The 14,620-nt window shown below is 47.3% G+C and overlaps 1 protein-coding gene across 2 annotated transcripts in view; it reads left to right on the forward strand.

The window, feature by feature from the left end:
- The first annotated feature begins 636 nt into the window (after positions 1 to 636).
- The window catches only part of mboat2a (membrane bound O-acyltransferase domain containing 2a), a 36,439-nt gene continuing 22,455 nt past the window's right edge, over positions 637 to 14,620 (forward strand). For both annotated transcript variants that reach the window (XM_086153565.1, XM_086153575.1), the window contains exon 1: positions 637 to 857. In XM_086153565.1, the coding sequence (XP_086009691.1) occupies positions 774 to 857 (84 nt within the window). In that variant the 5' untranslated portion in view covers positions 637 to 773. The remainder of the gene's footprint in view (positions 858 to 14,620) is intronic.

Below are 14,620 nucleotides of genomic sequence, written 5' to 3' on the forward strand. Positions count from 1 at the left end.
CGTAGGGTGGGGGGAGGACAACGCGTCGGCGCTAAATAGCTGTAATTCTATTCGTCCGCACGCCTGTCAATTAAAACAAAACCCGCCTACTCAGTGATCCGATTGGTCAATTGAGTCCACTTTCTCCAAAACGCTTTCTCCCCCGCCCACATCGTCACCATTTTCTCGCCGTCAAAGATATGCGATCGACAAGATGCACCACGTTACACAAGCCAAATGCCAATTATTCGATATTTGACTGCGGTGGATCCAACTGTGAGTTCCTAGACGAGAGCGGGGTGGAATAGTGTCAGCATCACGGGAAAATTGTGGATATTCACTTCGCACCACACGCATGCTTGGCAACAGGAGAACCCGTGACATTCTTTATAAACCTCCCAAACCAACGAAAAACTGTCAAGGCTTGTTGTCGTTTCGTAAACAAAACAGATATAACGCATCAGTATGCTAGTTATCACGCTGAACGAATCGGAAATGCGCGGAGGACTGGCGTTTTGAAGACGCAAACAGGGAGCCTTGCGTCTTCTAGGACGACGGACCGAAGTACTGGGGGGGGGGGGGGGTAACTATCTTGACGTAGCTCGGTACTCTTTGTTGGATGTGTGCCGTGGATGACAACCGTCCAGCCCGTTGCAACAGCAGCAGCAGCAGCGGCGGCGGTGGCGGCGGCGGCGGCGGCGGTAGCAGTGCGTCCATCGTCGCAGCACCCAAGGCGAGCAAAGTGAACCGGTGGGGGGTGGGGGAGAGAAGGGATTTACGGATATCCACCGAGCATGGCCACCCAAACGACCGCATCGTGCACCGGATCCACTCTATTGCAGCCGATCAGCGAAATCATCAACCTTCCTCTCGACCAGGTAGGGTTTCGGATGCTGAGATTATCGATCCCTCCACCGTCCGGGATAAATATGTAATGCAGACCCCCCCCCCCCCCCCCCCCGGGCCCATCACCCCGCCTCGGTTAGCTAACCAATGCGTGCAAGTCCCGCTGATGTCTGAAACGCTGGCGAAGCCTCGTAGGTCCATGCAAATTTTGAAGAATCAGGAGAGCCTAGAATCTCACCTCCATCAGCTAGTCCTCCTCCAAGCTAGACCGCCTTTTGTCTCCTCCTGATTCCCGATGTGCCACAGCATAATCCCAGGGTCCGTGGAACCCCCCTCCTTTTTTTCCCCCCTCATCTGCTTTCCATCGGATCAACAGAATAATCTGGATTAAGCAGTTAAATTGTTCTTTAACATTCACCGCAAGTTAGCCAGAGAGCAGGGATCCCACAGAGGCCTGTGATGGATGAGAAGGACCTCCTGCTCAGGTGTTTCAAGTCAGGGACCCACAAACATCTGGCTGTACTCCGTGAGAAATAGGCTTTCCACTAGATGGAGGGGTGAGGAGAACATCTGGATTTGGTATTGTTTGCCTCGATAGTCTCGGCAAGCATCTACAGAAAAGTGTGGGCTCGAACACACGCCCTTTGGACCTTCTTTTCAAGCATTGTGACAGGCTGGTTACTCAGTAGGTGTGGTGCATCGTGTCCATCTGGGATTATGGCCGCGTAGCAGGTAGCCGAGGGTGTATATCTGTTGAAGCAGTGTCAAAATGTGCACAAATATTTACAGTGTAAACATGCACTGTGATATTCTTATTAGCTAACATACTTGTAAAGTTCATCTCAGTCACCGACGCGACACTTAACCACTGCTTTTGCCTCTTAAAGTGTGTCGAACACGCGTTCCCCAAATGAATAGTGTATAATAGCCAATGAAATGCCTCTCTTGAATTTCATTTTAAATGACTAGCCTTGTTTTTTCGTAGCTCTGAAAATAACCGGACGGCTCCCGTGCTTTCCGTCTTTTCTTATCTGCGTGTTGGCAGGAATATTAGTCTGCTTCCTCCTACTCCCAGTTTTTTTTGTATCCTTTGCCTTTCTGATAGGCAACGCAAGAAACCGGTCGACTCATCTTTTTTCTCTCACGTACCCGGTTCCGCCGGCTGAACGATTATTTACCTCTCCCCACCTTACAGCCGTGCTGCTCTCCAGGAACATTGCAAACAGACAACTCTATCAAAAGTACAAGTTTTGCATTCTGAAAAACAAAAAAGGCTAACTGCCTTCGAGGTAGCACATACACGCCAATGCATCTAGCTGTACGGCTAATGCTACATGATGGGATTTTCTGGAAAAGGCTCTTCTAAAAGGAAATGCGCTGTCAAGCTGCATTGATGAGACCGTGTGCCGCAAATCATTCCCGAGCTGGATATGATGCAGTAGCTGTCAGAAAATGCAGCAGCTCTCCACATCTGTCCTGTGCAGACACCGGCCTGCATGGCTTGGGATGACGACCTGTTCCTTGGACTCCAGATAGTCATAAACTGGCTCTACAGGTTATTGAGTTAAGATAGATTCCCACAGCACTATAGTTAAAGGAAGTCGATGCGGGATATAAGAAGTCAGCGACTTATTTGTTAATTGAAAGGTTGATATCGACTCTCCTGAGTTATGAGCCTCAGCTTTAACCTGTCGTGCTATTTCGATAGGCGCGGGACCTCGCTGGTTTGACAAACACCGCTCCTGTTTGGTGGTAGGGCGGTATGGTGTTCGGATAGGTGTCGCCCTTTTTGACGATGTGGTTCGTTTGCCGCCTGCTATCCGCGCGTCGCGTCGCTCTAGACGGCAGGGGAATCAATACGGTCTGAGAGATACAGTACAATCTGAATGGCACCATTTATAAAGCGACCAGAGTGTGTCTGTACAAGAGTGTTGCTGTATGTTGTCAGGACAGTATGCATCCCATGGGGGAGAGTGGCTTCTGCACTGGCCTAAGCTATAATGGGAGTGAAATCTGAACTGAGCGCCTGCTTTGCCATCTCTCTTCTTCCCTGGCTCTCTGTCAGCCTTTATCACACCAAGCCCGTCCCCTCCGAGGAGTATGTTGTTACTGCTCCGTACGAGGCCCCTGTCCTTGTTTGTGGTTACCACAGACCCTTGGCCAGCACCTTGTTCTCCCACTCTAGGTGCAGGTTTCTGATAACAATGGTTTTCTCCAAATGACACATTTCGAACCTCAGCCACTTTGAACCCTTGCAAGTTTGACATGATTCCACGTGCCTTTCGGGTGGGTGGTGAACTTCCATCAGTTTCAGGTTCACGGGAAGACAAGCTGCTGATGATGTTAATGATGAAGATCAAGTCACTAATGGTATGATTCTTTGGGTGACACGGCTGGATTTTTGGTCTGCTAGTTTTCTCTGCCCCCAGGATTCTCCTGTCAACCCAAACCTTAGGAACCAGGTGACTTGCAAACCCAGCAGGCCTTTGCGGTCGGACGGTGTCGGACGATTCCAAACATCATGCTTGGAGTTGGAGAAAGGGTTCTAGTCTTTGGACCGTGCTCGAAACAAATGTTTTCTCCCGGGCAGGACTTTTGTTACTGCAGCATCAGCTGCGAGGTCCCGACAGGGCTGCAGCTGTTTCAATATGCGGCAGCTGTACCCCACAGGGGACCCCCCCAACCCCTCGGACACAAACACACTGGTGTCTTCATAGATACCCAATAAACCTCAACAGCTCGGTGCGACTTAAACTATATCTCTCAGCTGTAGAAGTGCCACTGTTTGAGTTCCTTGCAGGTTCAGTAGATTGTTGTGACCTCGCGTATGCCATCCAATGTGCTGACTTCACAGTCCTTCACGAATCCCCGTGGCTGGAACCTCACCTTTGGCGGCATTACACTGGATACGCCGTCGCTTCGTGCCTGTTGAGCACAAAATACCTCCCGCCCTGTTTAACAACCGCTCATCTGTATGTGGAAAGTAGTGGATTACAGTTCCTCACAGTCGGTTACGAGACTGGTTTTGTTGCTGGTGCTGTTTGTTATTCACCAGCCCATGGTGAGGTCAGCTCCTTCTCTATGTCTTTTACAGTTTGCCCCCTCTTACTTACTGACTTGTGTATGATTCCTGGATTGGCAGCTGAAGTTTACAGCTGTATGCAGAGAAGCTTGTTTGGTAGGATTTAAGTTAAAGATGCAAAAAAGTTACATTCAGTCCCTTCATGCCTATGACCAAACAAAATCAAGGGATGGTTCGTGATTTCTCATCATACCCACATAGGAACGATGGTCTCACCTGGCAACAGGTGATGCCTCCACTCAACATCAAATCTAGGTATAACTTGAGGTCTACAGAAGGTTCAGATGTGGTTCCTAGAGCTCATCAACACCAACTATGAGTGGATGGTTCTATATTACAGTGCAACTGGGATGTTTTCTCCATCGATGGGCCAATCCAAAGGGTCTGTGTCGGGCATTAGGTTAATAATAAACACGTTTTCATCACCATGTTGAGAGTTTATGATCAGAGGGATTCGGACAGCTGAAGAATTTCAATGTTCCTCTGACCAAGTCCCCGGGGCAGCCAGCCTGGGACCCCTGGTCTTACTCTAAAGACCCTTGAGTCTTGTCAGAGTCTCCCTCCCTCCCCTTTGTCTTTAATTGGCCACCCTCGGGGGGTGGGGGTGGGGGGGGCTTATCCGTCCAATTGATTTCTTCCCCCTGGGCTCCATTTAATACAATGCTGCCGGCTGTAGCGGTGATTATGGTGCACAACCCACACAAGCATGTCCCGGTCCTCCTGGGAAATGCGGAGAGTCTTGCCTAGCTTGTTACATTAGTGTGTCATTGACACCGGCCTAAACAGCAGCGGTACCAAATCAGCCGTTTTGATCAGGGGTTTTGCCGTCGCGCGGGTTCCACGGGTTCTGCAGGATTGGGTCGAAGACAAAGAGTCGACAGCGCGGCCATTCCTGGCGAGCAAAAACCCGGAGTGTGGTTTTTATGTGGATTTTGTCATATGGTGTCCTACTCTTGTTCTTATTTTTACTGCACTTTGATGAAAGCGCGTTATAAAAACATTTATTGTTATTACTGTCCACTTTTTTTTAGATGGCGGTAAAGCAGTCTTTAACATAGTGACCTGATATGAGTTCATGGCATGAAACTGGCTGCTTTTTGCAACCATTTTCATCATTATTACTGATGCATCTGAGTGTGCTCATGACGATGCTGTTCCTTAATAGTTTATGGTTTTGTCTTGTTTGCTCTAAAGGATCATGATGATGATGGCTGCCGCCACTTACCTGCAAACAATAAATGCATTCATTCATTTGAAATTGGGCACGCGGGTGACAGGAAAAAGGGTTCGATGTGTGGAGAAGTATTCCCTTAAATCTAGTAGTAATCTAGTAGTTCTTTGCTGTTTTTTTTTTTTTTTTTTCTTTTGTTTTTAAATAGTCATGGTATAATTTGCGCCTGTACATTGGGGTTAAACCCGGTGGACGAGAGGGTAGCCTCCCTCCGCCTTCAGGTGGGGGGGACTAGTTCTGACTGTTGTTTGTGGCTATGTACCCAACAGCAGTTCAGTTAACCCACCTTTCTTGGGGTCCCAAGAGGGGCCGCTAGTGAGCGCTCCTACCGGGGACTCCCTCGTTCTAGTTGGAGACTTCAACGCTCACGTGGGTAACAACAGTGCAACTTGGAAAGGCGGGATTGGGAGGAACGCCCCCCCCCGATCCGAACCCGAGCGGTGTTTTGTTATTGGACTTCTGTGCTCCTTACGGATTGTCCATAACGACCACCGTGTTCAGACATAAAGGTGTCCGTATGTGCTCCTGGCACCAACACACCTTAGGCCACAGTTCTTTGATTGACCTGGTGGTCATATTGTTGGATTTGCAGCCGCATGTCCTGGACTCTCAGGTGAAGAGAGGGGAAAAAAAAGAGTCCTATCAGGCCTCTCTGGCCTGTGGGTTTCCAAAGGTACCAGCAAGCCAAGTGGCATGCGACTTCAGTGGTTGCTGAACCAAAAACACAGACGTGGGAAGAGTTGGGGGAAACCATGGAGAACGACTTCCGTTAGGTGTTGTGGAGATTCTGGTCCACCATCCGGCGGCCCAGGAGAGGGAAGTAGTGCTCTGTCAACACTGTGTACAGTGGAAGCGGGGCACTGCTGACCTCAACTAGAGATGTTATAGATCGGTGGCAGGAATACTTCAGAGACTTCCTCACCCCCGGTCGTTGAACCTCGGATCCATGAGGAGCAGTGTGGTTTTCGTCCTGGTCTTGGAACAGTGGACCAACTCTATAACCTCGGCAGGGTCCTCGAGGGGGCATGGGAGTTTGCCCAACTAGTCTACATGTATTTTGTGGATCTGGAGAAGTCATTTGACTGTGTCTCGCGGGCAATCCCGGGGGGGTGGGGGGTAGCTCCAGGAGTATGGGGTACCGAACCCCGTTATACGGGCTGTTCGGTCCCTATATGATCGTGTCAGAGCTTGGTCCTTATTGCCGGTTGTAAGTCGGACCCATTTCCAGTGAGAGTTGGACTCCGACAGGGCTGCCCTTTGTCACCGATTCGTAACTTTTATGGACAGAATTTCTAGGCGCAGCTTTTTCGGTGCTTTTACTGTCAATTTCGATACTGTGCCAAAACACTCAGCAAGTTTAGTGTGGAGCGACAGGTAAATGGCTGGAGGCCCTAAGGCCACAGTGAAGAGTCTCCAAAATAAGAATAAGAATAGGAGTAAGAATAAGAATTAGAATAACTTTATTTATCCCGGAGGAAATTGTTGTGCCAGAGTTCAAGTAAAACATAACAATAATAGATAATAGTAGGAAGGAGGGAGAATAAGAAATACAAATAAAATATAAAGTGTCAAAGTTAAGGCTATAAAGTGTTTTAAGGTCTTAAAAAGTACAAAGATTTGAATATTCCCTTTGGCTGAAGGAAGAGGATTTAAAAAGTCTGATAGCCTCAGGTAGGAAAGACCTCCTGTGGCGTTCAGTTGAGCCCCTTGATGGTATCAATCTACGACTGAAATGACATTTATACACTGATATTTATTAAATAAATGTAACAGACCTCAAATTATATGATGTGTGTGTTTTGGGGAGGGACAATCTAAATCAAAGTTTTTGTCTACATCAAATGTAGGTTAGTTACAAGGTTAGCCAAAGTATAAATACGAAATATACAACTGTTGGCTAAACCGTGACCTCTGGCAGCTGACGTGAACGATGGTTTTAAGTCCTTACAATGTGACTGGGATGGATTTCTCAGCAAGTGAAAATTGTATCTACTGAGTGGAATCTCAGCGAATTCAACCAGGGTCATATTGTGATTTGGCATGACTGAAACAACAGCTCTCAGGGATGTTCTTGGTCAGTACCGTCCAAACCTGGTCCAAGGAAGGAACACTGGTTAACCGGCAGCGAGACAGCAGGTGATCAAGGCTCAATCATGGATCAATGGAAGAGCTTCTGTGGCTCAAACTGCTGGAAATTTTATTGCTAGTTGTTCTTTAAAGGTTTCAGACATACAGGGTGTCACAGTTTGTTGCAAACAGGCTTCATGCAGTGTCACCATGCTGTCCACTGCTGGAAGCACCACTAAGGGTAGGACAGCATCAAAAGTGAGCTACAAAACAGAGGGAGAAACTTAGTTGAGGAAAATATGGTGAAGACGAGGCGAAGCCACGTATGACCTCTGTCGAAACATCGCCGCACACTTCTCCATAGAGACTGTCCTTTCAGAAGAATGCATCGGGCCACATGGCGAAAATGGCGCAGAAATAGTTTGAGGAATACCACAATGAGCTCATAGTGCCGACTTGGTCTCAGAGTCCCCGCATCTCATTCCATTCAAGCGTCCGTGGGCTCCTCTGGACAAACAAGTCTATTTTGTTCAGGCTCCACCTGCTGCTAACGCTATTGTGGCAGATAACACAGCAGACCTTCAGCGGGCTGTCAGACTCCATGCCTCGACAGGTCAGGTTTGTGTTCGTGGCAGAGAGGGGGCCGTCAGGAAAGAAAGGGCCAGGTTTTGTAATCATGGCTGTTGTCTGACTAATATTAGCGCTGAGCACTTGTGAAGCAACCTGCATACTGTTGTCAGGTAGTCACGGCCCATCTTTGAACACCCATCACGGAATTAAAACGCTGCCAGAACAGGAAACAGAAGTGATACTGTAACTTGCAATTGCAAAAAGGAGTTAAAACCCAATTTTTTGTGATTCAGGAAAAACCTGAATGAGTTGGTCCATTGTGGGCAATGTGCCGTGAGAACTGGGGATAAAAACCCATGGAAGTCTTGGGTGGACCGTTTCCCATGGTGGGGCTACAAAACGCCCCTCCGGCCGATAGTTGCCCACTGCCGACCTTTCACCGGGGACGGGGAAGGTTCTCCCCTTCCTGCAGTTATCCACTGAATGGAAAATGCACTTTTCTTGAAAAATGCTGAATAATTTGATGAAAAATCAGATTTGTGCTCTTGCAGTCCCATAGAATATTCATGCGGATGAAATGAAAACACTCTGTCATGGACTTCAGTTGGTACAAATCCCCTGAAAATTAGATCACATCCCAAATTAAGATAGTCAAGGATGTAAGACTAAGCTTGACCACCTCTGGTATTCGTTACCGGGCCCGTCCCTGCTGCCACTGTGTGTTTAACCGATGATACGTTTGATAACATACTGATAGGATTGTTTCACTGCTCTTGGCTGGGGATACAGGCTGACACGTCGAATATGAATAAGAGGACATGAATATTTATTGGCATATTTTGCAAAGTCACTTTACCGGGGTCCTCAGTTGACCCACCTTCGCTGGAACGGATAGATTTCGATTCAGGCGCCTCACCAAGACTTTGCTGCAGTCTTTCAAGTGCTCCTAATCCCCAGTAAATAGTCTGGAGTATTGATCATCCCTGAGGCCGACCTGTGCTTTCATCTGAAAACTTTGGCTACAAAATGCAGTGCTTACCACTCAGGGGCTTCTGAGATTGATTGCATTGAACTTGATAACCCGTATCATAAATAGCAATATAAAATCTGCTGGAAGGGGTTTATCGTCCACTGGGATGATTGTTTGAATGTATGTTTGCGGTGGGTACCGTTAGTTCAGCCCAGGTGGCTGTGCACCAACGTTTCTTGTAAAATGGCTGTGGTTCTGCAGGTGAATGTGAGTCAGCACAGCATGAAGGAGGTTTTACCAGGAAGTGAAAGAAGCTTTCTTCAACCACAGCCTCATTTTAATTATTTTTTAAACCAAAAGCTTAGAAATGTAACTTGTAATTTGCAAATTTCTCCCTTGGCTAATAATAAAGAAGTTATCTCTTCTTACTTTCTTATAGTCAAGATTACGTGTGAACATACTGCATATGCAAATCATAGTAAACCTTATAAATATATAAGCTACCACATCACAGGGGGATTTACTTGCCGTATATCATTTTCAGAAGGCTCTCCTTTTCATGCAGTGAAGAAAAGCTTAGTTTCCTACTGTCACAGCTATGAGATAGTTGACAATAACCAAACGCTGTGTAACAAACAGCACTTTGGCTATTGCAACAACAAATTCAATAATTCAGTAATCAAAAATGCCAAAGCGGCTGGGGCGTCAGTACAGTGTTGTTAGCACTTGCTCACAGTCAGAAGACAGGACAGTCTGCTAATGCTAGCATCATTTTTACAGCATGTTTAGAATTGTTCGATTGATACTGAAGAGCCCCGCATTTCTCCCTGGTTCGATCGAAAACACCTTACTCTGTGGAGGTCCGCCGCCCAGATCACATTTGGTCAACACCTCAGCATGTTGCTGTGCCGGCCTGACCCTGGGATGCGTCTTCCAAATGCAAACAGCCAAAATACAAACTTCAATGAATTGATTGATGATAATTGTCTATCGATCATTAGCCGGGCAAATAAATATAGGGATTGCTCATTTGACGTCACAGTGACGTCACTTCCGATTGTCACTTGAGATTGTTCCTATTTTTACATCGCTAATGTGAGTAGAAGGAAAATATACTAAAGTCAAATAAGTCATTGGGACTGTGTCACAACATCTCACTTCAAACTCAAACGCATCTTGCAAGTCATCGTGGACGTGGTTTCAAACAGTAAGGTGTTCCAGTTGCTGGTGACACATCTTTGTAGTTAACAGTTAACAGATAAGACAATTTATATTTCATAATATTTCTTATTCTTCCGCCTTTCTACTATTATCTATTACTGTTATGTTTTTACTTGAAACTCTGGCACAACAATTTCCTTCGGGATAAATGAAGTTGTTCTCATCTCATCTTGCCGGGATATTTGATGGTGTCCGCAGTGACGTATTGGAGCAGCGCTGTGGTAAAACAACCGCAGAACTTCGGCCCCGTCGGCTAATGTCCGTTATTTAACAGACGTACGTTACATCATCCGGACATTTACAATGTTTTGAAACATTACGGGAAGCCCAGCGTTTTGCGCCACCTTCAGTTGGGACGCTCAGCCGTCAGCTAACCAGGTTATCACCCATCTAATAAATCTAGTTTACTTGCGTCCCGGCGAACGGTCACGACATCAGATCTGAATGCCGATTCCTGCCAAAGAACTGTTATTTCCAGAGAACCGATATTTAAATCTGGTCCCTTCACTCTCAATGCGCCACAGAGGATTGGCATGTAAGCTGTATCATAGCAACTGACTTTTTTTCCCCCCTTAGTATTTGGGGAGTCGCCAAAGCGGTGGATGTTGTACTTTTTCTCCCTGTGAAATGCTCCTCTCTCACGGCGATGGGCATCTTAGAGACCACAAATCAATTTAGATACCGCTAGCTCGCAGCTCCTGGCCTCTCTGTCTTCAGGGTTCTTGAACTGTTGCCTGACATAGTTAGCTTGTACTTTATTTTGATTATGACTGTATTTGAAGTATAGCCCCCCAAAAAACCCCAAACCAATTTGCTAGCGCGAATATGTTTCCTTGACGGAGACCAGGTTTACAACCAATCTGGATTCATGGCAACAATGGTCGGTTACCCACGCCTTTTTTTCCCCCTCAATTTCAACTGTCAGCCTGTCGTACCACTGAGCGGGAAGCCAACGCTGGCAGAAAGATCCTGATCGTCTTATGGGATGGGCCAAAATAAGTGGTGTCAGTGGCAGTCGTAAACATGCGAAAACAGGTAAAAGCGTCACCCGTGTGGTCTGAGTTGTGTACTCGCCCGATGTATCGGGAGTTACGATATAAGTGATCCACTTCCTGTTAAGACGAGATGCCAATCCATTAAACTAATGAAACGTCTTACAAAACACAAGATGAACAGATGTGTGCCAAACACATTTAAAATCAGCTGGATGGAATTCTTGATCCAGAACCTGATCAGACATGATTTACTGATTAAAACGTGAATGTTTAATGGGTGCTTTGTTGAGTAGCGGTCGTGGCCTAGCGCCAAAAGTAACACGAGGCCCAGGTGGTGCCTTAGTTCAGAGCTTCTCGTCTTTTCTGTTTGACTCACAGGAGCTGACAGGGAAAGCCTTATTTAGACATTTTTAGCATGTTTATATCAAAGATGAGGATTAAACATGGCAACCCGGTTGCATTTATGGCCACAGATTGCGCCTACGTGTTATTCCTCTGCAAGTCAAAGACAAGCAAAGGCCACAGAAGGTCGAAATGATTCAAATGCAAGACGAGTCGTCGCAGCCGATCGAGTCTCCCAAACAAACGTAGTCATTATGCAGCCCTAAAGTATTTCACGCGACTATACTGCTGAATAATTCTTCGTCTGTCTAGACCAAGATTTACAGCTAGTTAAAATGAATACGGCAAATATGGAAGTGCCCTGCTTTCATTCAGTGCGGCATGGCACTTCCTCTCCACGCACTAAATGAACAGTAACGTTTATTGCGTACTTTCTGCAACAGCCTGTTCTCGTGGTGAATCTTGGTTCTCCATAGGGCTACCCTTAGGTTTTTCTGCAAAAGCCATTGACAAATAAAAAACAGGAAAGACCACAAGAGCCACATAAAAGAAGGAAGGATGCAATAGACAAATCTCGCTGGCAGATGTGGCTGTGCAAAGGCGAGGCGGTGCGCGTTCCACTTGAGACTTTTGACATGTCAATTTGGCCAATTATTATGCCCGCTGGATTTCTCTCTTTCTTTTCGTCCTCCCCTTTTGTTGCTCCGCTTGTCGCTCTCACATCGCAGTGGTAGCACCCGTCTGTCTGCCGGCCCGCTTGCGTCACGCCAAGGTCTCTTGTCCCTTTGTAACGGTATCCTGCTATGCCGGTATCACTTTGTTAAAACCCTTCCCCGCTGATGCTCGGCTCCGGCCCTCAGAGCAGCCGTGCAGTCTTCGCCTGCCCTGTGCTACTGCGCTTCAAGGAAGGAGCAAAGACATCCGCTAGCACACACACCGTGAACCTGGTTCCAGCCTGCTGCTGCTGACTGCCTTGTGGCCGATAGCTGATTGTATGGTTATTAATAGCCCTCCTGACCGTTGAGCCGGAGTGTGGTGTGTGGATCGACTCAGAGAGGAGAGCGCCACGCTAGCGCCTCTAAAGCGTGTGTGTTTATGTGTGTCTTTAGCATTTTTGAACATCCAGGTTGTGTTCCACTTTTCCTATTCGCTGTTTTTTCTTTCCCCTCCCTGTAAACACACTCACGACTTGTCGCGTAGAATTTGACAAATTGTCATTTTTTTTTTCTTTTATCTCTGGTCTGTGTTTAAACGTAGCGGTACTGCCAAGTGGCACAAAACAAAGTCGCTGCTTTGTTGTATTTGCGCAGCGAACAAGAGAACTGTTGTTTTTCCGTCATTGTGCGTGCACTCTGTCGCTGTGCTTAACGCACACACTCACATCCTGGTTGTTTTTTGACTAAAGTAAGCATGACATTGTCGGGCTGCAGGTAGTGTGTGTGTGCGCGCGTGCGTCTGTCCGTGTGTGCGGAGTCACGTCATGTGGAAGAATGCCAGCAGACATTTCACGTCTCCCGTTTCCCTCCAGCCCTGGATGGGCTTTGAATGCCTGCGGATGGAGCCCCGTTTGATTCTCCACGTTGCTTTTCTTACCGCAGTCCTCTCAGCTTCCACCGTTCTCTTTGTGGAAGATCTCTTGTCTCTCTCCCAGCCCGCCGTTCTCCTCCCGCTCCTTTTGCTAACAAGCTTGTCATCGGCTTTTTTCTGAAATTCTCCACGGGCATTAGATATCAATGCTCCGTCTCTTTGTCTACCCGCCCGGAACAGCGAGGTGTTTGTGCAGCTGCTTGAAGTGGTTTGTAGGAGCGTGACAATGATGTGTGTTTAGAGCGTAGACCAGGGTTTGATTTGAGTTCCTACTCCGAGGTCTTGATTCCTCCGTCTGCCTCGGGAGTCGCGGATCAGCGTGAGTCACTGCGGTCTTCATCTGCTGGAAATGGGATGAAGCCGTGCAGAACGGGGCCTTCCATTCACATGGTTGGCTGGCGGAAGAGCGAGGAGAAACACTGTTTTATGTTAATGACTGTCTCCATTTAACCACCAGCTCGCGGGGACAAACAAAAATAGCCGCAGGTCACAGGGATCCCCATTTTGACAAATAATCAGCAATTTTTTTTTCTGTAAAGAAAAGGGTTATAGTCAGAGCAGATGAGGCCATTCACAGGTTGTCACGTCGTCGTTCACCTGAAGCGCTGGGGAGCGAAAGGAGAGCATCAGGCCGACACACAGACGTACAGTGTATTCCATAGCACGCCGTATGCCGATTTTATGATGAATGAAAGTAATAATGCAATACATGCCGAGCGGCATGTATTCGGCGCATTTCTCCTCTTCCGCTCCCGACCGACTGCCGATCGGTGACAGCTGGGAAATGAGATGAGCATTTGTGAGTTTAGCTTTGCCTGTCCTCCAAAACCAAACAAATGGGCCTAGTCTCCCCGAGTCTTCAACTTCAGCTTTTTTCAGAAATAACATACATATCGATATGTTACGGGGTTATGATGGTGCCATCTGTGCACTGCAGGACTGAGGGTGGAGTACGGGCAGGGGGTTAGGGGTATGTCTCGGCATTGGTCAGAAGTCTCGTTTCCTGTCAGGTCATGTCAGGTCAGTCGTAAACGTCCCCCACAGGTAAACATGCGCAGCGCTGACGCCACCGGAGGCTCAGGTGCCGGCATGTTCTCTGTGCAAGTGGAACCTATTTTGGTCTCCGCTCTCTCTCTGGGCCTCGCTCCGGGAGTGGAGGAAGCAGTACTATTTATGAAAAGTGATGTTACCCCAGCAGCCTGTGCAAGTTTGCATGGAGCAGGCATGGAAAATGCGTATTCAAGGGTTGGCCTCGGTTCTCGCGGGTTGATCCAGAGGGTGGTTCGCCTGCCTCGTTGCCCGACCAGAGGCAAATGCAATGATTGCATAAATGACGGGTTAGTCCTTCTCTGACCGACAGGTAGGTGATAAAATGGGGCTGCAGTATATCCACTGACAGCTAGCCAGGGAATTATTCATCATCTAACTGTTATTTTCTCTATATTGATCCCAGGCCTTATTTACAAGTTGTTTGCAGATTCCCTAGTTTTGGTCACTTTTGCAAACTGTTAACATCTTTTACTTGACTGGCCCCGGATTGAGTCTCAAATCTTTGAATACAAATCTAATATTAAAGCAGCTCAGGCTCGTTTCACTGAATCAGAGTGTAATAAAGGCTCGCCTCCTTCCTCTTCCTGCTCAGCTAAACAAACTTCCTTTTCTTGCACCCTCCCTCTGTTATTTGGAAACTTCTCTACCAACCAGTGGGGATTTTTTTTTCCTTCAAAAAA

This window comes from Fistularia commersonii, chromosome 1 (genome assembly GCF_037954325.1).
Source record: "Fistularia commersonii isolate RoL2024-O1a breed Wild chromosome 1, RoL_Fcom_v1.0, whole genome shotgun sequence".
Taxonomy (NCBI): domain Eukaryota; kingdom Metazoa; phylum Chordata; class Actinopteri; order Syngnathiformes; family Fistulariidae; genus Fistularia; species Fistularia commersonii.